At 33.8% G+C, this 23,948-nt stretch overlaps 1 protein-coding gene across 1 annotated transcript; it reads right to left on the minus strand.

The window, feature by feature from the left end:
• Positions 1–4,610: 4,610 nt before the first annotated feature.
• LOC133198510 (mucin-2-like) lies at positions 4,611–16,127 on the minus strand. Its single transcript, XM_061334593.1, has 8 exons — positions 16,061–16,127; positions 13,358–13,453; positions 12,748–12,816; positions 9,692–12,058; positions 8,278–8,370; positions 6,444–6,689; positions 4,971–5,036; positions 4,611–4,816 (listed from the first exon to the last, which is right to left on the minus strand). The coding sequence occupies exons 1-8, from the start codon at positions 16,125–16,127 to the stop codon at positions 4,611–4,613; spliced, it is 3,210 nt and encodes a 1,069-aa protein (XP_061190577.1).
• Positions 16,128–23,948: the final 7,821 nt, after the last annotated feature.

The raw sequence follows: 23,948 nt of genomic DNA on the forward strand, positions 1-23,948 counted from the left end.
ACACTTATAATTTGTGCTCATGTTCACCTAAGCAGAAGGCTCAAGTAAGCTTTTCTGATCATTATTTGTTTGTTGTTTTAACAAGAAAAAAGAGGCCATTTTATAAGCATCTATATATGTGGGATGTATTTAATACAATGTTGACGTACAAGTTGTCGGGGGGGGGGGGGTTGGTTGATATTCAAGGGTTGTTCAATCGCTGGACGTGCGCTTCCATTTTACTTCTATTTATTGGGGGGATATATGATTTTTTTTATTGAACTTTATCACTCACAATTTGTTCACATGCATGCAGTGTTACATTATTAAATAATTCATTTTACAAATACATGTACAGACCCTCGCACAATTCATGCAAGAATATCAAAAAGTGCCCAAAGCATTTTTTGAAATGATGTTTCGAATGTCAAAAGGAAATGATAATTATCTCTTAGGAGAAAGACACTGCTCAAAACATTTCCCTGTTACGTTCAAATCATTTGTCTACTGGAAGTACATGTAATTCATTTTGATTTCTTACATGTATCATTTTGTACGTTGTATTCTTCACATTATTTACACCTGTATGTAAAAACGGAGAACTGTTGAATTGGTTTGTAGAAGATTCATATCCTTAACATAACATAACCTTAAATTATCTAAATTTCCATATTATTATTCATCTCTGGCGTTTTTTTTTGGGGGTAAATCAACGCACCCATTATAACGTCACGTAATGGCGTCGCGGACAACCAACGTTTGAGCGAAGTCGATGAGAAATGTCACTGCTACTGTTGTTAAACAGGCATTTCAAATCATATGAATTAACATAAAGAATGGTTCCTTCCGAAAAGAATGGTTTGTGTTTTATAATTTTCGATTGAAAATTGATTGCGCGGCAGCCTCGATATTAAGAGAGGGATTCCCCGGTGACCTGGAATGCGTTGCACTCCTTGTGTTATTGCAGCCCGGAGGACCGGGCTGCTCTATACATATAAGTTTAAGTGTTGGTATATGGGGATTGAGGTGGGAGAAGTTATTCAGAATTAAAGGTTTTCTAAACAGTAAAAAGATTGTTAATCAGAATGTTCTTTCCCTTTATAAATTACGAGATACACAATATATTTACTTCTTAAAGTGAATCTGTAAAAATATATATGTTTTTCATATTTATTATATAAAGTTGCTTATCATTTACTATCGAAAAAACGACAGGTCCCCTTTTTTAGAACATCGAATTTTACTTATCGCATAAAAACGTAAAAACATACTTTACACAGTTCGTGTTTTATATTCTTAAAGTGATAGACATTTTTGAAAATAGGTGATGCATGTGTCTGGTTTCAATTTATATTTTATGCAGCCAACATTTACTTGAGGAATTGATAAAGTTTAAAAGGGTATCGTTTTTGTTCGATTTTCACCCGACTATAAGTTTTCAAAATATTCTCGACTATCGTCTCCATCATTTAGACGCATGCCTTTTTCACACATATCGAAGCGGTTTGATGATCAAGACTCATTTCCGTTGTTCCCGGGCGACAATTGATGGTTACATCAATGTTTTCTTGTTATTATAGGTATTACGTATTTTTTTTATTTACTGAAAATTTCGGTTTAATTGATAAATACGCGAACTCCTGTGGTGAAATAAATCAAAAACTTCCTTTATTTTAAGAACTAATTGTTGTTATTACTTTTCAATTTTCTTTTCTTTTCTCACTAGATATTTATAAATTTGATAATTTTATAAAAAGGGTTTACAAGAGGTACTCTCCACATTGGAGTAAGATCGTTACGAGTTTCAAAATTGATAAACAAAAATTGAAAAATTAGAAAACCGTGTGAAATTTGTTCTTAATATGCTACAACTGCGAATGACATTAAATTTCCCCCCACACTTTGCATTTCAGATTGTATTGCCGTTCAGCAATCATCGGTATTACCATGTGGCAAAAATTAAAGGTATTTGCACGTGGAAGGTTTATCCAAGAGATCTGATTTTCTGTGATAAAACATTCATATCATTTATAATGTTTTTTTTTATTTGAAAATGCACTTGAATTAAAGTCCTAGTGGTACGTGCTAGCTCTGTGTACTCTGCTATTTCTTAGCTCTCTGATATACAGGTTTGAAATAGAAATAATTATACTTCTCTACTTTGAAAATTTTCTGCTTTCCTTGAACTCTTTCAAGTGAAAATACTTTAAAATGATTCAGTTTAGCGGTCGATTTGATGCTTTGCATCAATCTTAACTCGCTGTATGTAGTAGAATGATTTTAACGAAATTAATTAAGTGAAGAGTACAGGATATTCCCAAGTTCCCGGATCTGCAGAATGGGCCCATGATTCATAGGATTCACCCACCTTCGAGGCTCTATCAAGTCGGCATAGTTACAATGTAAGAGGCAGCTAAGAGGACAGGCCAGTAGGAGAATACTAATAAGTCTGTTCGTCAGTCTATATTGCTTAATAACGATTTGCGGAAAGTATTTACTATGGAACGCCATAGCTGCCTTATGTGGTTATTTCATGAGAAGATGGTGCTTTATTATGTTATGCTGGGGTTATTTCATGTGAAGGTGGTGCTTTATTATGTTATGCTGTGGTATGTTATGCTGTGGTTATTTCATGTGAAGGTGGTTTTTTATGTGAAGGTGGTTTTTCATGTGATGGTGGTTTTTCATGTGAAGGTAGTTTTTTTTATGTGAAGGTAGTTTTTCATGTGAAGGTAGTTTTTCATGTGATGGTGGTTTTTCATGTGATGGTGGTTTTTCATGTGAAGGTGGTTTTTTAAGTGTTGGTGGTTTTTTTATGTGAAAGTTTTTTTTAAAAAATATTTAATGTGATGGTGGTCACTCGGAACTCTTAATACTTTTGAAGACTAAGTTTAACACTGAATTTACCTGCTATTATCTTGAAATTTTGATAGTGAAACAAAAAGTCAGTGTAATTAAAATCATTTTAATACACCATTGCTGGTTCCTCTTTTTTCCATCTAGGTACTTGGGTTCAAAATGGTGTATTTTGTGTATAATGATTTTTTTGTAGGTGTGTCTGAATACACTCAAAAACATAAAAATAAAAAAAAATCACTGAAATTAGCATGTTTAAAAAGTGTCATATTAGTCTATATAGTAAGAGAGTAGGTACAACAGTTGCCATCTTCGGAAAATCTAGGGAAGTCAGAAACCGCGCCAAACTTGTTCTCGTTATTCCGGGACGCCTCTACATTTTACTTGGTTAAAAATCGTCATTTCCATTGCTTTTACTTTCAGTTCTAGGTATCAGGACGTTTTTGTTTATTGCATATTTTATAAAGCAAGTTCGAATTGGCAGACGATTGAAAGGCGTTATTCAATCATTTTTAAATGTAGATTTCATCCGAATTCCTGCCCGAAACTGGTAGGAAAAGTGTAGATATTGATAAATCAAAATCAAGTATGAACCGAGCCGGGCACGACGTAAAATCGAAGATTGCAACTGTCGTACCTTCACTCTTTTTTATATAAAGTAATATGACATTTTTAAAACTTGCTTATTTCAGTGATTTTTTTTTTATTCTTAGGTTATCGAGTTAATGCAGACATAGCTAGAAAAAAAACATAATACACAAAATACACCATCCTGAAACCAAGTGCCTATTGAAAAAAGAGGAACTAGCAATGGCGTATTAAAATGATTTAAATTATATTGACTATTTGTTTCACTTTTAAAATAATATAACAAGATAATAGCAGTTAAACTCAGTGTTAAACTCAGTCTTTAAAAGTATTAAGAGCTCCGAGTGACCACCATCACATTAAATATAAAAAAAAACACCTTCACATAAAAAAAAACACCATCACATGAAAAACCACCTTCACGTGAAAAACCACCATCACATGAAAAACCGCCTTCACATGAAAAACTACCTTCACATAAAAAAAACTACCTTCACATGAAAAACCACCTTCATATGAAAAACCACCATCACATGAAAGACCACCTTCACATGAAAAACCACCTTCACATGAAAAAACCACAGCATAACATAACAAAGCACCACCTTCACATGAAATAACCACAGCATAACATAATAAAGCACCATCTTCACATGAAATAACCACAGCATAACATAATAAAGCACCATCTTCTCATGAAAAACCACATAAGGCAGCTATGGCGTTCCATAGGGAAGCATCCAACTGCAAATAAGTTAATACTCAGCAATCAATAACATAGTAAATTATGTGAAGAGTTGTATTACGTGTTGAGTTTAAATCGTTACAGAATTTCGACTTCAAAGTTATCATTATTTTTTTTTAATTGTTATTTTTATTAGGAACTGACGCTCACAATGTTACATAATTGTTTTATTAAATAGATTTACTTTGAACAAACAACACAGGTTATGGGTTTCCCGTTTTCATACGGTGGACATTTCAGACTTCCGCAATGCGCGCGCACACCATACATCAGGAAACTGTGTTCGTCATTTTCTGCACCTCCATCCATAAACTCTACATTTTCGTCGACACATATATAGGCTGTAGTATGCGGATGCGTATTTGCGTTTGCTGATAAATACCCATGATACTGTTCTGTCCAACCAGGCAGGCATCTATTTCTTCCGGGGATCATTAACAAACTAGCGCCATCTATAGGCGAGCACACGGCGCATGGCACGTCCTTGTCTAAACTTCTGTTTTCCCCAAAAGACATCCTGGTACTCTGCACCTCGAATTTCAGCCATGTAGTTTTCTGGTTTTTTAGATCCCCAGAGATCATCGTGCAACATACATAGTGGGTTTGCAGCGCCCCCAGTTTGGGAATAGGCGGAACCACCTATCTGACCTGCGCAAGAAAAAAAACACACCCTGATGTAATAATTTCCTCTTTAAGATTTTATCAAGTTGTTTTTGAAATTATTATACTACTCACTTTTAACTAATTCTTATTAAAAAGCCATTTTTTTTCTCTCACTTAGAGCTTTGAGCTTTGGTCTCACCAGTATATATTAAGGTTGCATTGTCACCACATCCATGTTTTCCCCACCTCACATAAGTAGATTTTCCTGAAAAGAGACAAGTACAAGCTATTTCCTATCAAATATCATATTTGACAGATGTAATAAAAATCACCACATCTACACAAGTCATTGTGGTGGCAGTTCAAAAAATCCTCAAAAGCTACAACGATCACTGGAGTCACCTTAACCTCTCTTAAAATTACTTTTATCATGTAAATGTTGAGAGATAAAAACGTTACTGTAACCATGTATCCACATAAAGTTAATGATTACAAGGCAATATGTCGAGTGTTTCTCCAATAATTTGAAAGTAAAAAATAATTCATGAAATGAAATATGAAGATAATGAACAGTATTCAATCTCGAAAGTCCAACGAAACAATATAAATTTAAAGCAGAGCAAACATAGACCTCAAAATTTAGAGGTGGGATCAAGTGCAATGGAGGAGGGAGCATCCCCTGCCTACCGGTCACACCCGCCCTGCATTTTTGGTCATGATCGGAAAACAAATCGGAAAAATCCGTAGACAACTTAGTGTATAAATAATGGCCTGATGATTTGTTTGAAAAACGTCAGTCGGCATTTGAATCAATGATAACTTGTATGTTCTGACAAGGTCATTGTATCCACCTTAAAACTTGCGAAATGATGACTTCAAACGAGGCTGTTGATGTCCTTGTTTCATCAACTTGTTTGTCAATAGCTTGCCTCGTTTTAGAAATTGTTCGTACGTAGAGCATGCTCTTGCGTATCGAATCAAGTGAGGGACATAAAAGTCATTTTCAAATTAATGATAGTTTGCCCTCTCCCACTTTAGGATAAAAAAGTTTGATTTGTTTGAATTAATTTTTTTTTCAAGAAAATTTCATCATCAATGTTGAATTTTCCAAATCTATTTTCCGGAATGCTGAAAAGTTTTTAAAAGGGACATTTTTAACCTGTTGGTCGGTAGAGGACTATAAATATTTTGAATACTCATAGTTAAGGGACAAAACTTTCATCAATTCTCCCAAGATTTACAATTTCAATCTTATCCAATCAATAACATAGATAAAATAATTAATAACAAAATTGACTATGAATGTAATTTATTTAAAATTGTTTCCTGCAACAAAAGTGCACCTTTATCAATCAAGTTCTTAATACAAAATCTTGAGATATTTTATACATTTATATTGGAAACATCGACGTTATAACTTGAATGTGTTTATTTTTACATATGATCTGTCTAATAACGCTGTAAAATGATCTTAATAAATACACATGTTCAAAGTCTTCCGTTTTCTTTATATGTTCATTTGTTTGCCTATGTATCAGAAGTCGTAACATCTTTTAAATAAGATGCATTAAATACAACGTTTCTGTATCAGTAGTCTTAGAATCTTTACAAAGCAAAATGTTATGCGTCAAAATTCTTTGCCTAAATATCAATAGTCTATAAATGTACTCACCTGCACTGGAATGCATCAGTTTACTAATGGACGCCTCTGCTTGTTGAAGTTTGATAGTTACATCTTGAATGTTTTGCGTGGTCTGATGGAGTTCTGACGTCATGCTCTGAATTTCTGACGTCATACTTTGGATTTTGTTGTCTATCTGTTGAAGTCGCTGGTCAAACAGTGACGGGTCATTTAACAAAATCCGTTCTCCTCGATTACTTTCCTCCTCAGATGAATAAATTGACGCCCTTATCCCGACTGTATAGGAAACAATCAATGCTATAATGGAAGTAATTCGAAACATAAACATTTTCAACGATTTCTTATCTTAGGATCCATAGTAAAACAGGGTCAATTTTAAAGATAGTACACATGCGACTGACTATGCTATATTTCTAATCCTATCAGATACCAAATGTGTGTCTCTTTAAATCAAAACCTAATGGAACTGAAACTAAGCAGGCATAAAGAAAAAAATAACCGGTAAAATATGAAAATAGATGCAATGTATGACGTCAGTGTATAGCAGTGGATTAGTCTAACTATAATCCGAGAAAATATTTTCTTGATCATAAATCATAGTTAAATATGGAGATAACGAACTGATTACGAATATGTATTAGCACTACACATTGCAAAAGACGATTTTATACTATAAGCTCTTAAATAATCAATTGTTTAACCGACTTTCTGGCTTATTGTTCTGAGTCTTATAACTAGTGACGGGACGATCCTATTTTCTTTTTTTTGGCGGGGGGGGGGGGGGGTTCTGAAGTGACCATTAGAAAATTACACGTTGTAGAATTTGGCTGATAGTATGAAGCAATTAAAAGCTGTTTGTACATGTGTAGGTTTTCGGTGGTAGTACCGTGGAAAAGGAGATGATTGTACATGTAAAGTTTGCGGTGGTGGTACAAACGATAAGGAAGTGTTGGTACCTGTGTAGGTTTGCGATGGTATTACCCTGGATAAGGAGCTGATGACACATGTATAAATTTGTGGTGTTAGTACCGTGAACAAGGAGCTGATGGTACCTGTGTAGGCTTGTGGTGGTAGTACCGTTGATAAAGAAATTATTGTAACTGTATTGTTTTGCGGTGTTGGTATCGTGTTGGAAGGTTGTATACGTAAATTGATAGCTTTTATAACTCCCACGCCGATTAAACAGTAGGTCACTTTAGATTCCTCTTTCTTCGTCTTTCTGTTTGTACCCCTGTCAGTCAGTCTGTACCACTTAATTTTCCGGAATATAATTCAATATCAATGCAGGTATTGAACTGGATTAATTTGAAAGGTTTCGGATTGATTTTGCATAGCATTCCGTTTCTTTGATTTTCGATGAAATTATGACCTCTTGAACTAGAGAGCTTAACTTTAACTACATATACCTGAAACGGACTCTTGGTTCTTAAGTTATACGCTCAGAATGTTTTTTTTTTCAAATTATATTCAATCCTTACGTATTCATTTGTATTAGGATATATGTTTTTGTACCTAAAAAATTTCAACAGAATCTTTCTTCAAATATTTATTTCTTAGTACAATCAAACTGGTCACAGCCATAAGTGTATCATTGTAATCCTTATGGTTGGATGTAGCACGGGACATGGCTGCTCAACCGGAAGGAGGCGGTGTCACTGAAAACAAACAACCAAGAGTTTAGGACAACCGATACTGTCTTCAACTTTTAAAGTAGGAAGAAGCGTTACTGAATCAAAGAATTACACTGCACTGATTGTTTGCCATCTAACGGCCAAACCGGAAGGGATTAAAAGTTTCTCCCTCTGTATGTCTATCAGTGTGAGCCCAGATAAGACAAAATGTAAGGACTTTAAAATTTACTTACTACCACACAGGCTGTAGTCACAGATAGGACAAAAAGTCATCATGTCAAAGCTTCCACACGCTACCGGACAGTTGCTTGGGAAAGGCGGGCAACCTAGAAAGAAAAATAATAGCAATACAGTATACAGTGAGATGATCCTGATGAAATCTTTCTGAGAGGTAATTCCATGAAAGAAATATTACGTAAACATATGATGACATGTTTGGTTGGTGTGATTATTTACAATATGTGTTGTATTTAATAGTTATTATATATCTCTATTGTTACAGTTTGTTATGTTTTACAGTTATTATATATCTCTATTGTTACAGTTTGTTGTATTTTACAGTTATTATATATCTCTATTGTTACAGTTTGTTGTATTTTATAGTGATTATATATCTCTATTGTTACAGTTTGTTATGTTTTACAGTTATTATATATCTCTATTGTTACAGTTTGTTGTATTTTACAGTTATTATATATCTCTATTGTTACAGTTTGTTGTATTTTACAGTTATTATATATCTCTATTGTTACAGTTTGTTGTATTTTATAGTTATTATATATCTCTATTGTTACAGTTTGTTGTATTTCATAGTGATTATATATCTCTATTGTTACAGTTTGTTATGTTTTACAGTTATTATATATCTCTATTGTTACAGTTTGTTGTAGTTTATAGTTATTATTTATCTCTATTGTTACAGTTTGTTGTATTTTACAGTTATTATTTATCTCTATTGTTACAGTTTGTTGTATTTTACAGTTATTATATATCTCTAGTGTTACAGTTTGTTGTGTTTTGCTGCTGTAGTTAGTAACTTGTAGTGACGTGTTGTAATACAGCAATTATTTACCAGCAGTTTTTTATTGATTCTACCGTTTACCTTAAGTGTTGTGCTGTGTTTTGTGATTGTGATTGATCAATGTGTTGCTTTGTAATGTTGCTGTATGATGTTGCAGTTGTGAAAATAGTTGTGATTTTGTGACAATTATTTTTGTTGCGTTGATACTGTATACGTTGTGTTTTATTCCTCTTTGATTTGGTGCTGCATTAATTTTTGTTGTAAACAGTTGTGTACTGTTTCCAAGTGATTTGGTGATGTATTAGTTTTGTTTAGGATTATACATGTTGTTTATTCTTAGCCAGTGATTTGGGACAGTGTTTTTTTTTCTTTTTGCGTTGATACTGTATACGTCGTGTTTTGTTCCTTAGTGATTTTGTGCTGTATTTTGTGTGTGTGTTTTCACTAGACAAATTACATATATTTTGGTATGGAAGATTTTCGTGGGTTTTGTTTTTTTGTACATGGATTTCGATGTTCAAAGCGCTTACTTTCCTAATATTGCTACCTAGTATAATCTTACTGTTGCGATTGTTCTTTTTACTGTTTGGTTTTTATCATATAGAATTTTATCTGTCTAGACCTACCTGTGGTTGTTGGCATTGTTGTTGTTGTTGACTCGAGTGTTGTTGTTTTCAGGGAGGGTGGTACAGTTATTTTCTGTGTAGTTGTTAATGCTGGTGGCATAGTTATCTTAAGTGTAGTCGTTGGTGTTGTAGTTGTAGAGGGAGTAGTGGTTGTTGTTGGAGTTGTTGTTGTCGTGGGAGTAGTCGTTGTAGTCGGTGTAGTTGTTGTTGAGGGAGTTGTTGTTGTTGAGGGAGTAGTCGTTGTAGTCGGTGTAGTTGTTGTTGAGGGAGTAGTCGTTGTAGTTGGAGTTGTTGTTGTGGGAGTAGTTGTTGTTGTGGGAGTAGTTGTTGTCGTGGGAGTAGTCGTTGTCGTTGGTGTAGTCGTTGGAGTTGGAGTTGTTGTTGAAGGAGTAGTCGTTGTAGTTGGAGTTGTTGTTGTGGGAGTTGTCGTTGTAGTTGGAGTAGTCGTTGTCGACGTAGTAGTCGTTGTTTTAAGGGTAGTTGTTTTTAGGAAACTGTTGTTAGAAGAGTTGTTCTTTTGGGATTGACTAATGTTGGAGTTGTTAGAACTGCTGGATTGGTTACTGTTGCTGGAAGTGCTTGTGGTGTTAGAAGAGTTATTCTTTGTAGTATTCATATTATTTGATGAATTATTCTTGGAATTGTTCATGTTATTTGAAGAATTCTTGCTGGAAGTGTTGGTATTACTTGAGTTATTTTTGGAATTGTTAATGTTACTTGAGGAGGTTTTGCTTGAGGTGCTCATGGTGTTAGAAGAGTTATTGTTAGAATTGTTTATGGTGTTGGCGTTGTTGTTGTTCTTGGAGCTATTCATGTTGTTTGAAGAATTATTTTTGGAAGTGTTCATATTATTTGAGGAGTTATTGCTGGAGGTGTTAGTGTTGTTCGAGGAGTTTTTAGAAGTGTTCATGGTGCTTGATGAGTTTTTGTTGGAAGTGTTCGTGCCATTTGAAGAATTATTGTGTCCGGAGAAGTTGTTATTTTTAGAGGAGCTGTTATTCGAGTTGCTATTGTTTGTGTTGGAACTGCTATTTTGGGCGTGGTTGTTGTGGGATGAGCTACTGTTTGAGAAGTTATTCTGGGAAAAACCGTTATTTGATGAATAACTGTTTGTTTGGGAGTAATGGTTGCTTTGGGAAGAACTGCTGTTAGAGAAGTTGTTAGGATGATTGCTGTGTGAAGTGTTGTTTTGAGAATTGTGGTTGCTGAGAGGATGGCTGCTGTTAGAATTGTTGCTATTTTGCGAGAAGCTGCTGCTGCTGCTGGACGAGCTGCTTTGGGATGAGCTACTGTTAGAGAAAGTGTTGCTGTGAGAATTTGTGCCATTGTTTGGATGCTTGCTATTGTGATGGTGGTTATTGTGATGGTGGCCGCCGTGCGTTTGGTTCTTATTTTGGGTGCCGCTGTTGCTTGAAAAACTGCTGCTAGAGAAGCTACTGCTAGAAGAGGAACTGCTGCTAGAAGAGCTACTGCTAGAAGAACTGCTGCTTGAGAAGGTGTTGCTATGAGAAGAGCTATTGGTAAAGTTGTTACTCTGATTTAAATTGTTGTTTGAGACGTTGTCATGTTTGGAATTGCTGTTGTTCGAGTGGTTATGAGAGGAGCTGCTCTCTTGTGAAGAAGCCGAGGTTGCTGAGTTTTTAGTTGAGGTAGAAGCTGCGGTGGATGAAACAGGTATTTTAGATGTTGTACTCTTTTTAATTGGAGAAGTTGCTGCAGTGTGAGTAGGTAGAGTTTTTGTAGAGGTTGTAGGCTTTGTTGAGGTGGTTGTAGAGGTTATAGGCTTTGTTGAAGTGGTTGTAGAGGTTGTAGGCTTTGTTGAGGTGGTTGTCGTCGTTGAAGATCGATGTAGTCTTTTAGTTGGTACAGTTTTTACAGTAGAAGTTGGCTTTTTCGAAGTAGAAGTTAGCTTCATTGAAGTTGCTTTGGACGTTGTAGTAGTAATCGTTGAAATCGTTGAAGTAGGAGTAGTTATTGTAGAGGAAGACAATGTTGTAGTAGGATGCGTCTTTGAAGTAGTTTTCTCTGTAGTTGTTGTTTGAGAGGTGGTAGTAGTTGGTATAGGAGTGGTTTCTGGAGTCGAAGCAGTTGTACTGGTGGTAGAATGAGAACTTGTTGTATGATGAGCTGGGTCTTTGCAGGGGCATGGAATATTCTCTGTCGTAGTTTCAGGAGGGTTCGTCTTTGTCGTTGCTGGGGGAGTGGTCGTTGTAGAAGATGGGGATGTATTTGTATGAGCCATGGGATTCCATCCGTTGTTGATAGGCATTGGTTCTCTGTGTCCACAGTTAGGACATCCACAGTTAGAACATCCATCGTTATCAATCTTCAGCATGAGTTGAAGCATAAGGCCTTTGTCCTTGCAATCTGGGTATTTTTTTTAAAAAATAAATTGTAACTATTTTTTTTCAAGACTATCATAATGTTAAAAAATATTCTTATAAAAGACATGCAAATTAAAAAAAAATAACATAATGATTTAAGAAATTAACAAACTACAACAAATTGTGAGTAAGGCAATTCAATGATGATAAATATGTAGGGGACTTGATTTCATGATTTGTTATTTTAACACTCAAGTAAATTGCCATGTATTGCCCTTGCATGCATACATTTTTTAAAGATGAATTATCCTATTCTGTTGTCTATATCCCCTAGAATTGCATATACATTTAAAAAATATAATGTAACACAATGACATGATGTTTTAAATTTTCCCTCCATTTTATTTGATTTTTGCGAGAGGTTGTGTAGATCTCGATTTACTGGGTTATATGAATTATTATCTCAGATGTCTTATTTTAGTAAATTTATTACATAATTTTGTGAGATACGGTGCCACTTTACTTTTACTTGAGATCTTGTAAGAACTTACTATGTGAGATACATATTAATGTGAGATTCACTTTACTTGTGTAGATTTACCTGAGATATTGTCCTACTTTACGGAGTTAGATACAATTTTATGTGAGGAGCTGTGTTATTTTACTTTTGTAGATACATTATTATGTGAGATGCTTTATTTATTTTTTACATGAGTTATTGTGAGATCTTACTTTCCTTAACTGGGTTGAGATACTGCGGGACAGGTGCTGCAGAAGGCTGTTGTTGATTGGTTTCGCCACCTTTAGGATTAGAATGTTTATTGTAAAATAAATAAATAAATAAACTTTGTTTATAGTGAAATGTAATGCATTAATAACCGTAAAATAGTTCAATATATAAATTCAAGCTCATGATAGAATTCCATGAGAAGAATTGATTATAAGATATAAACCTTCGAAATTCAGTTTTTGTCAGGGTAGTGTCCATAATGCCAACACGATATAAACATTGTTATAACAATGTCTCTTTTCTTTCTTTCTTTTTAAATAATTTGTATTTACTGTTTGAATAATCTTTAAAATTTTATAATAAAAGAGGTAGTATAAAGATGGGAAGTAAAAAGCTTCTCTAACGTACTCCGTTTTCTTTTTAGGAATATTTTCATTTTACAGAGGTTTAAAATAATGACAGTTTTGCAAAACTATTTTTTTTACATTTCTACACGAGCGAAAAAAAATGATAATGGCAGGTAAAACAGCATACAAGCAATCAGTCTTACCGGTACAAACAAAGCATCCCGAGGAGAAGTCGTATTTAACAATCATCAGAACTTGTTCTTACCGGTACAAACAAAACATCCCGAGGAGAAGTCGTATTTGACGTTAGGGCAGTTCACACTGACAGGAGCACATCCGCCTTGTCTAGACAAAGTAAAACCTGCAATCAAAGGAACCTTTAATAAGCAAAAGGTAAAGATAACGAACAGAGATCGATCTGAAATAAAATCTATTAACAATACAAATCTGTAAATAGGGCATAAAATATGGACCCCTGGAAATTCAAGCACTAGATTAGGTGCCAAGGAGGAGTAAGCATCCCCTGTTGACCTGTAACGTCCACGTAAGTCTTTTTTATTGATCAGGTAGACGAAACATTCAAAGTAGTCAAATTCAGTTTAAAAACGAAGGTCTAACAATTGATATGAAATATGTAAGTACGACCCATTAATAGGTTATATTTGCTTACAATGTCATTATAACGACCATGGAATTAACGTAATGTTGACCTAAAACGTAGTTGTTGACATCCCTGTAACATCAACTTATCTTTCAGTAGCGTGTCTCTGTCTTAAAATTGATTGTACTCAGAGCATACTCCAGAGTATAAAACAGTTAACGTTAACACTGATGAATCAAAGAAATCTATAATATAAACAATAACAACGTCTAAATGAAGTAAAAGCTTGAGTCCAGAAAAAAGGGTGCCTACTTACGATTTAACATGGAATCCAGTAAATAGGCAACATTAACTTGAAAACTATTCTGGGGTCAAAGAAACAAACAAGGTAAACTTTGAATGTAATTTGTTTGATATGAAACGTATAGATGAGATAAAGGGAGTCATATATATAATGCGGAATCGAGAAAAGAGACAAAATAAATAGGATATACAAATGAAACCTTAAGAAAGTTAAATTGAAATTTGAAATGAAAGATCAGTATCTATGTTATAAATTTTGTCATCTCTACAACAAAGCGTAAGAAAACACACACACACACTTATATAATCGTAAGTAATTATAAAAAAACATATAAAGCTCATTCAGAAAAACAGACTTATCAAAAAACGATATAGCATCGAGTAAAAAAAAAACAGATTATGTAAGTTAAGAAAAGAAATTAGATTAAGCAAACTTAGGATACATTCAGAAATAAAAAGTGCAGACCATTTAAATTTAAAATAAAAAAAGAAAAGACATGTATACTTACTTAACTAGAGTGATTTATATCTATATCAAAATAATTCATTGACACAAGCTATGTATACTAAATATGACCTTTAGTTAAAAAAATTAACTACGTGCGCTTTAAAATACAACATGAAGTTTACGAAACAGACAAAGGTACAACCCGATGTCAAGAAAACCTAGTTGGGATATAACTTGCAATACGGAAAATGACTTTGTAAGCCAAGAACGGTACAGACTGCCTAGAAGGAGTAAACATCCCCTGTTGACTGGTTATAACGGTCGTGAGCCCTAATATTGATCATGTAGACCAACCATTCCTTAATAAAGTTAGGTATAAAAACAAAGGCCTTACAATTAGTATGAAACATGTCAGCCAAAATACGACCCAGGTGATAGGTATTATTTGCTAATATTTCATTATACTTTTGGGCTTTTGTTTAATAAAAGATTGTTCCTAAAATTATCTTCATTCATTTGATTTTCAAAAAACACCACTCAGTAGAAACGGAGAGCAATGTAAGTTATTTGACAGCGTATAACTAGCAATCTGTGTCAAATAATCTCTATTGTAATGTTTTTTTCTTTGATTGGTAATGATGACAACGAATAGAAGCTCCAAGCTCCCTTGAAACTATACAAATCGGAAGGACGTACACGGACCTCAAAGGGAATCAGAGGAATCAGGTGCCCCTTTTTAATCTTTTCTGATAAGAAATTTGTTGAAATTAATTGAAAGGTTGAAAAACAAATGGTACAAAAAAGTCACATTCTAACCGATCCATAGGATTTTATTTGACATTTTTGAAGAAACAACTAAAAATATACATAATGTTTGTTTTTGATACACAAAATGTCGCCCTCTTCTCGTACAATATCCCTGGTCATCAGTTTAAAATTTCAGGAACTGCGATATCATCAACAAAAACATACACACAAATAGCTAAAAACACAGGAAGGAAAATAATACTGGTGAGCTTTATGGCCCATGGACGTTATTTATGATTAAAATGCTAAAATTTACTCAAATCGTCTTAACACCTTGTTGAAAATGACGATAATGGACAAGAAAATTTAATAGATTGTAAGATATACCATTGGACGTAATTAAATTTCTAATATTGTCATAACCTCCCCAAAAGTGTCTCCGCAGCCCAATCTTCCCTCCCCCCACTCCCTACCCCTACTCACCAAAAACTAAAACGCAGGACAAAGGATTTTAATGCTTTTTCTTTATGCTATATAATTCTTTCTTACTGTACTGAATTCGAAAGTTTGAGTTAAAAAAGCAATTTATCATTAAAATAGTTGCATCTTCGCTGGTTGATTGTGGCCATTTTCAGACTATATTGATCTCCTTTAGAAGAAGAGCTCCATATAAAAATATACAAAAATGATCAAATTTTAAAACTAAAATGTATGAAATTTTTGTTTGCCAAATGATAGTTGACAGCTTATAATATCATATCTAAAAAATTAAGTTTTATCTGATGGTTAATTTGTTGACCCCCCAGCCTCCTTAACAAAGTGTCAAATAGATCAGCAACCCAGGGATAATAGAACAACCCTTGTCTTACCTTCCGTGGCCTGTATAAGGAATAAAGTAACCACTAGAGTTACCAATGGAAGACTCCTGAGGGACATGGTAGAGGGCTGGCGATATCTATCAAGTGATGATTCTCATCCACAAGGGTCAGGTCTTATGGCAGTAAAATGGCGGTATCTGGTACGCGATGCCCCCTACCTACTGATACTGCCTGTTGATAAACACACCAGCTGTCTAGTATGATATACAGCACTCAGTGGTCACTCGGTGGACTGGCCAAAATGTAAGTAAAATAAATTCTGCAAAGAGAATTTGGAAGAAAAAAAAAATATATTTAATAGATTTTTTACAACTCACATTCAAGTGCCCTACTTGTTTATGAAACTTTCGTTTGAGATTTAATTACTCAGGCTTGCCTAGACTTAAGGAAGTACATTTTAACTTGAAATACGAGATATGTCTTTGATTATGTAAGCTCTTCGTATATTTTGAGCTATAAAATCATTTTGGCTCAAGTGTCAATCTCTGGCCAGTAGCCTTAAAACTTATGTGTATAGTTGTTGGAAATTTCATTTTCATATTTTTGTTCTTTCTTTGAATTTTATGACTATACCCGTGGTTCTTAGAGATAAGTGCCTTCATACTAAAAAGTAACCATTACAAAAATACGCTAATAAACTTTAGAGTAATACATTCAAAGAAAGTTTACGATAGTTAATCAAAGTATCTATTATAGTAGATATAGTAAATCAAAGTATCAAAGTTTTAGCTATAGCAACTAAAATATCTCTCCATAGTTTAAAATCAGGGTATTTTCACTATGAAATTCAAATTGTTGTATTTTCCAAATGAAATTTTCTTGATTTTCTTGATTTTATAATTTCTATTAATTTTGATCACATATTTTATATGATTATTTGCATATTCAAGTATTATTTCAAAAATCGCCGTAATTGATTTAGAATTTTAGAGATATTAAAGCTCAAATTCTAAATACATGTAAAAGTTCTAGAGTAATGCTCCGTAATAGAGCTTCAGAGTATCAAAGACCGGTCGGGGTAGGTAACTTCGTGATTGGGAGATCACTGATTCAATTCTCGTGCCTGGCGCTGCGTCAAACTTAAGGCGTAAATGTTAAATTTTTCAAAATGACATTAATTATAAACAAATGTTTTGAATTTCCTGACTTTCCTTTTAGGAATACTTATGCTTCAGAGGAAAAGGACACAGATGGTTAAACTTAGTGTTAAATGAGATTAAGCTCGTCATGTAAAATGAGACTATTCGACAAAAAAAAATCATGTTACATTTTCACAACAAGGATTTTGTTTGGTATAGAACAGATTCGGATCCAGCGACTTTATTAAAAGAGCTATGGACCAAAACGTGCAACTGTCAAAAAGCACTTACCATTGTTATACCTTTAAAAATGTGTTCCTATATAAATCAATACTAATATAAGTCTAACATTTCCAATGTTTTACGGAGCGGGCATAAAAAAATCGATGTTTGACCGCGGAGTGAGATATTGGACCTGTCGATGAGATGTTGGGCAGCTTACGTCATATAATGGGCGGGGTCAGCTAAATCTCATTTGCATTCCTTGGTTCGACATACATGTATGTCAAAAAAAAAATAAATAAAAAAGTACATAAAAGGTATAACAAAACATTTATTGACTGTGTTCTCTGCCGACCCCTCGAACCAAACTGTTTGCCCGAGGCCGTGTCCGACAAAACGCATCTTGCCCTCGAACCCAGTCAATGAATGTATAGTGCTGCTTGAATCCGAAGGATTGACATCAAGCGCATGTGAACTTTTGAAAAAATAACTTCAGAAATCAAGATACAAGAGCAACTAGGACAGAAAGACAAAGAACAGATTATTCACGGCTGGTGATAAACTCTTGATGCAATGGAAAGGACCAATTAAAGTTGTAGAGGAAAAAAAGCATTTCTGATTATTGAATTGATGCGAATTTTAAAATTCGATTGTCCAATTCAAACCTACTGTAAAACTACAACACGAGAGACGATTCCAATTAGATGTACTGACAAAATTTGCCTCGTTAAAAAGGAAATGAACAGTTGCTCAATCATCTACCTATTAATGCAAAGGAGTTCTGTAGAAATCATCAGCTAAATGAAAAAGGTGAAGATAACGAACAGTGATCGATCTCCAAAAGATATCCAAACAATACAAATCTGTGAAGAGGGCATAAAACATGGAGCACTGGAAATTTCAGAGATGGGATCAGGTGCTTTGGAGGAGTTAGCATTCCCTGTTAAATAGTCACACCCGCCGTGAGCCCTATGTATTGATCAGGCAGACGGAACATTCCGTAGCCTGCCACGTTTTAGAATTGATCGTACTCGGAGCATGCTCTTGAGTATCGAATAAGTTGGGAGATTGAAATACCGTATGCAGCTAGGTAAAACCGGGATATTACTAAATAAATAAGAAAAGTTGACGAAAAAGCTGAAGTCATCTTGTTTACTTAAAAACTCCAAGTGACTTTTAGAAAATTTAAAATCAAAAATTTTACTAAAATCAATATCATCAAAACGCACGACTTTTCAGCACTTTATGCAACCAATTCAACACGATAAAATAAAATCCAAGCTCTTTGACATGATAGGAACCTACTTTGTCAATAAAAATGGAACTCGTAAATTTACTTACCTTGTCACTGATCATTTGCAAAATTATTTTGCTAAAAGACATTCTGATTGTACACGCAAGCACTCTGAAGTTGATATTGAAAAGATGCTTGACTTTTTGATTTACTATAGTATGTAGCTTTGGAGATCAGGTCTTGCGACAATCTGTCGGAATTTCCGTGGGTACTAATTGCGCCCCGCTATTAGACTTATTTTTGTATTCAATGTGTCAGACTTTGTGGTATCTTTTATTTCGAATTCACTGGGATATATTGAGTCGACATACGAATGGAATTAATTATTGTTAATTGATATTACGTCGTCGATATATGTAAATGTCGAGTTAAGGGCCACAGCAAGTTTCTTCTTCTTCTCATGTATAAGTTTTTTTGAATAAATTCTGCTTCATAGGATTATAATAAAAAAGTCGAAAAATCGAAGTGAATGTGAAGTGGTGTAATATGTTAGACGGTGCGACCGTTGGTGAGGGCGGAGCCATCAAGTGAACTTTCTACATTTTATTGTTTAATGATAAATCATTTTAAAATCAAGTTGTAATTAGTGTGAGAAAATCATAACAAAGACCTCAGTCCTTTTTAAAAAAAAACTATAAGTTCTCTTTCCTCAAATATTTTTCATTTCAAATAAAGAAATCCAAGGGTTTTTGGTTTTATAAGTCTGGAAAACTTTTACTAAGATATTTCATCATGCCTAGCCAGAGCACTCAAAATCAAATAGCATAATGGAGAAAGAGCATGCACTGGACCAGTCAAGGATTCAACCTACCAAGGCCCAAGAACTCTTAAAAGTTAACTCTTTCATCTATGTGTCTGTCCAACAATTATTACATGAACTTGCATGAGCATCATTTCTTTATCTTTCACGACTTAATTTAAAAACCCCAATCCATAAACATCATGTCATTTAATTCTCATCTTTTACTTCCAATGCATGGTCATGACATCAAATACAAATAAGGACAATTGTCAGGGACTACATCGGAAGTCGAACTTGGGACCCAAACTACAGAAAGATGATCTAACTCCTGGGTTATCAGGACACTTGGAAACTGATCATCTGACCAACTCTAGGGCTGTGTATCGTGAGGGCTAAAGTATCAGCATCGCAAAATTTCTACGAATTATTTTCTTAATTTTAATGGAAAAAATGTAGAGTAAATTTAATGTTTCTGCATTTTTCAAAAACCAATCTGATTCGAATAGTCTTTAGTGCTTTCACAAAACTAACATAAAAGCAACATAAAAATCTTTTCTTTTTAATATTTGGAAAAACGAATTTAACTCAATAAAAGTTTTTTTCCAGATATTAAATTGTTAATGCGAAAACTATTAGAATTTTAAAACGAAAACTTGTGAATAATAGGGTACATTTCTGGGAAGTATCAAATAGAATATTTAGCGATGTACCGAACCCCCCCCCCCCCCCTCTCTGCATCAGTAATTGATGTTTTGTGACATCCCTATCCACCACATAATTAATAAAAAGGATCATATGTGGTAGCTTTAGAAAAAGATTTTTTAGTACTACTTAACAACATTGAACTCTCTACATGGATTACCATGGGTAATGTCAAATGAAGATTCTGTTGTTTAAGCCAAGAGAACATTAAACTTTATTAATATACATGTCATATGTTTTGCACTCCCTCGTGTATTGTTGAACTTAGTTTTTCTCATATGATTTTGGACTTAATACACTATCATAATCCACCATAGGTTCCAACTGGCTGAATAAATTTTCTGTTCTATATTTTTTAAAGTACTTTTTAAAATAAAAATTAGAAATTTTATTTAATCCGTTGAAGCGTATCCACATGTATAGATGGAACGTGTTTGATGTGGTAGTTTGAGCTTCAGACATGTCCAAAGATTTCTCTTTTGATTGCGAGCTTCACGAATCTGAAATTTGACACTTAAAAAATGATAAATCTTTTGAGAAAAAAAATCACAACAAAAATGAGACACAGGCTCCACCTACAAATGTATATAGGAACTAACAAAGACAAGAATGAATGAATAAATAAATAAATTAATTAATTGAATAATAAATAATAAAAATAAATAAATAAAAATAAAATTGAAAAAAAAAATAAAATGCAAACCCTTCCCCCTCTTCTTGAGTTCATACCAGAATTCAGTAAAGCTTTTCATGCATTATTTTACCACTAAAACATTTTTTTAAAATGTAGTATTATACTTATGTATGTCACAAAAAAAAAATCTTATATTTCTAGTTTGTGTATTGAAAATAATCCTGAAGACATTTATTAACAAATAAATTAGAGTTGTTTCTTTCCCCTAAAGTCTGGTGAAAGGGACCACAGAAAGATCCGCCCCTCCATAGTGCGTAGTACGCAGTCTAGACAGTGACGTCACCGGAATTCGTTAAACTGAGTTTTTGTTTCACCAAAATATAGTAAAGTTTATTAATGTTAAAAATTCAACAGTTTCCGCTGCAGTCAATGAATGACGTCACATGTCAGGTCTATGACGATTGAGTGCAAGTTAGTTGAAAACGAAAGTAACAAGGATGTGTACTATAAGGGTGATTTTGATTATAAGAATTGATAAAATTTCATTAACGCAGGATTGAAATTAAAATTACGATTCTCCAGCATCTCGTTTGTGCGTGAATTTGTCGCGAGATTCAAGATGGAAAAGACTATGGGCGCCATATTGGCGACAAGGTTCTCAGTTCCATACGTATTGTAATAAAATTATAGTTTACAATAGAATTCGATATATTTTACATACATACGTTTTACCTATAGGGAGAGCTCCGCTCTCACGGGCCCTTCGGGCCCGTGAGAGGGCTCCGCCCTCTATAATTAGAATAATCGGACATATAAGACTTAAAAAAACCTTTAACGACCCGTGAATTTTGCAATAGCTATCGAACATTTTACATGTAGTTTGAAATAAAGTGAAAAGTTCATGATACTCTCCCCGTCATAACACCTCAAGTTTGCAGTGACTTGACGTCATTTTCCATTATGACGTCATATTTTTGTAGTTCAGAGATGTGAAGGCACAGAGTGCACTGTGATATTTCTTCGGGAAGCCTTAACCTACCTGCGTAATTGATGATTCTTTACAAAGTATAGATCAATTTACAATATTATCCATAGAAATCAGCTGTTCATGACATTGTAAAGTCATATAAACAAGACGGGTTACATTCTTTGCTTAACTCTAGGGATTGTCATCAAGAAAAATGTAATGAGGCAGAGGAACGTACATTGAGAAGCAATAACGTTTTCGGGCGTCAAGAAACTCAGAGGCGATAACGTTTTGATGTCTTTTGTAATTAATGATAATTTGGCAAATTATCAAAGTATCAAATGAAGCTAATATTTTCAATTATCCTCAAACTTTTTTATGTTCCTTATTATTTTGTAAGCACCGACTACATGGCATTAATTTTATCGCATCAGTCCACGAACTTTCTCATAGCCTCTCGTAGTTTGGACTTAAAAAATATTTCAAGCTTAGTATTTCAGTTTTTGCGTAACTGATAAGTACTAAATAAACCAAAACATGTTATTTGTGAGTCCTTGAAGCATACAGAATGCAGGGGGGGGGGGCAATTTAGAAATTTTCGTTATATTAAATGTTCGGCAGTTTTCCCAGCGCTTCTAATACCCAGTTCGTAAAAGGGAGAAGGAGTGTCAAATATTTCGGACTATAGGATAAATGATGTTGAATATTGAAAACAATCTGGAACACATCAGCATTTTTCCTTTGACTATAATGAGCATTGATTGCATTCTGAAAGCAGCATTGCACATTATACAATTAAGTGTTGCTACTTTGGAAGTCAATACAATGATTTAGCCATATTCATACGAATATGAGTAAAATATTCACCCAGCCCCTGCATTCCCCCTCTCCAATACTACGTCCCTGAAAGTCATTCTCATCTGCTTGGAAGTCGGATTTAGGTGAAATAAGTTTTCATTACTAATTTTATCAATTTAGAAGTTCTAAATCTATTTTAGTTCCATATAGAGAAAATTAATTCTTGTATATTCACCTGAAAGGACAAGAGCAGGTGAATATGACGTAGTGGTTTTTTTTTTTCTATTATTCAATCATGTAAGAAGAAAAAATAAATAATACACAATATAGTTATCCTCATACATAATATTTATTCATTTAGAAAGGGGTTGGCATCTCATTTGAACAAAAGTTATCCCCCACCCTTAAAAAGGGATGCTGTATTTCAAGTTGAAAATCTTTGAGGTCACTTGACAAGAATCAAATAAAGTTAAAAATAAGATGATGACTAACAATGGACGAGCACAAGTAGCATAAAAATAAATCATCACAATTGCTTTGTTTTTTTCTTTATGAAAAGTTATTTATTTTTCAAAGTTGTGAAAGAGTAAAAGAGTATAATATTTTGTCTGCAAACTGTTCTTACATTAATCCTCATTTCCGGTGGTCTTCCTTGACCCCTCAATGCGCCATTTTCATTCCTTGCAGTACATTCCTTCATCGTCTAACTCCCCATTTAAGAATTTACACTTTGTAATTGCGATATATTGTACTTTTCTCTTAGATGTATTCTACAAAAAAGATTACAAATCAAATGTTATAACACATAATACGAAGGATATTTTATGACAGGGGAATTTGTTACGTTCGTTTATCATGTAAGATGGTTAATAATTTCGGTATCAAGAGTACGACATTGCGTATATAGTTGTATTTTTTTTAATTGGCTTCAAAATGTTATATCAGACCGTTGTTGCTTTGGAGAAAATAATTTTTTATTGTATAAATCAACAGAATAATCTAAAAGTACAAAATTTAAATTCAATTCAACACGATTTTCTTCCTGTTGTTTTCTTTTTAAAATTATATTGCTGCAATCAAGATTTCTCGTAATGCATACTCAAATAGCAAAGATTTAACAGGTAAATGCAATGAACATACAACTGAGGCTATTGTAATTCGAACCTTAATTTATGTAGTTTATTTTTATTTCACCTTTAGTGTTTCCTACTCCATCCCAAAAAACAGTTTCAAATTCCGATTATAGAAGTTTTTCTTCTTGACACATTTATTTTACTATAAGCGTGGACAAAAATGTCACTTTAACTGTTTATGTTCAGTGAAGAAAATTCCATACTGACAGAAACCAGAAATAAAAATAAAAAAACAGTCGCTATGGGAAAACAAAACAAAAATCATGTCTTACCGAATGAGCTCTGTATAAATGTGAATGTGATCGCCA

This window comes from Saccostrea echinata, unplaced genomic scaffold, assembly GCF_033153115.1.
Source record: "Saccostrea echinata isolate AGI-Se365-2 ecotype Australia unplaced genomic scaffold, CSIRO_AGI_Sech_v1 ptg000033l, whole genome shotgun sequence".
Lineage (NCBI taxonomy): Eukaryota > Metazoa > Mollusca > Bivalvia > Ostreida > Ostreidae > Saccostrea > Saccostrea echinata.

Coding starts and splice junctions, on each gene's coding strand:
- LOC133198510 (XM_061334593.1), bottom strand. CDS start 16,127: ATGTCCCTCAGGAGTCTTCCATTGGTAACTCTAGTGGTTACTTTATTC. Junction 13,454..16,060: donor CCTTATACAGGCCACGGAAG/GTAAGACAAGGG, acceptor CTTTGATTGCAG/GTTTTACTTTGTCTAGACAA. Junction 5,037..6,443: donor ACTGATGCATTCCAGTGCAG/GTGAGTACATTT, acceptor GTCTCTTTTCAG/GAAAATCTACTTATGTGAGG.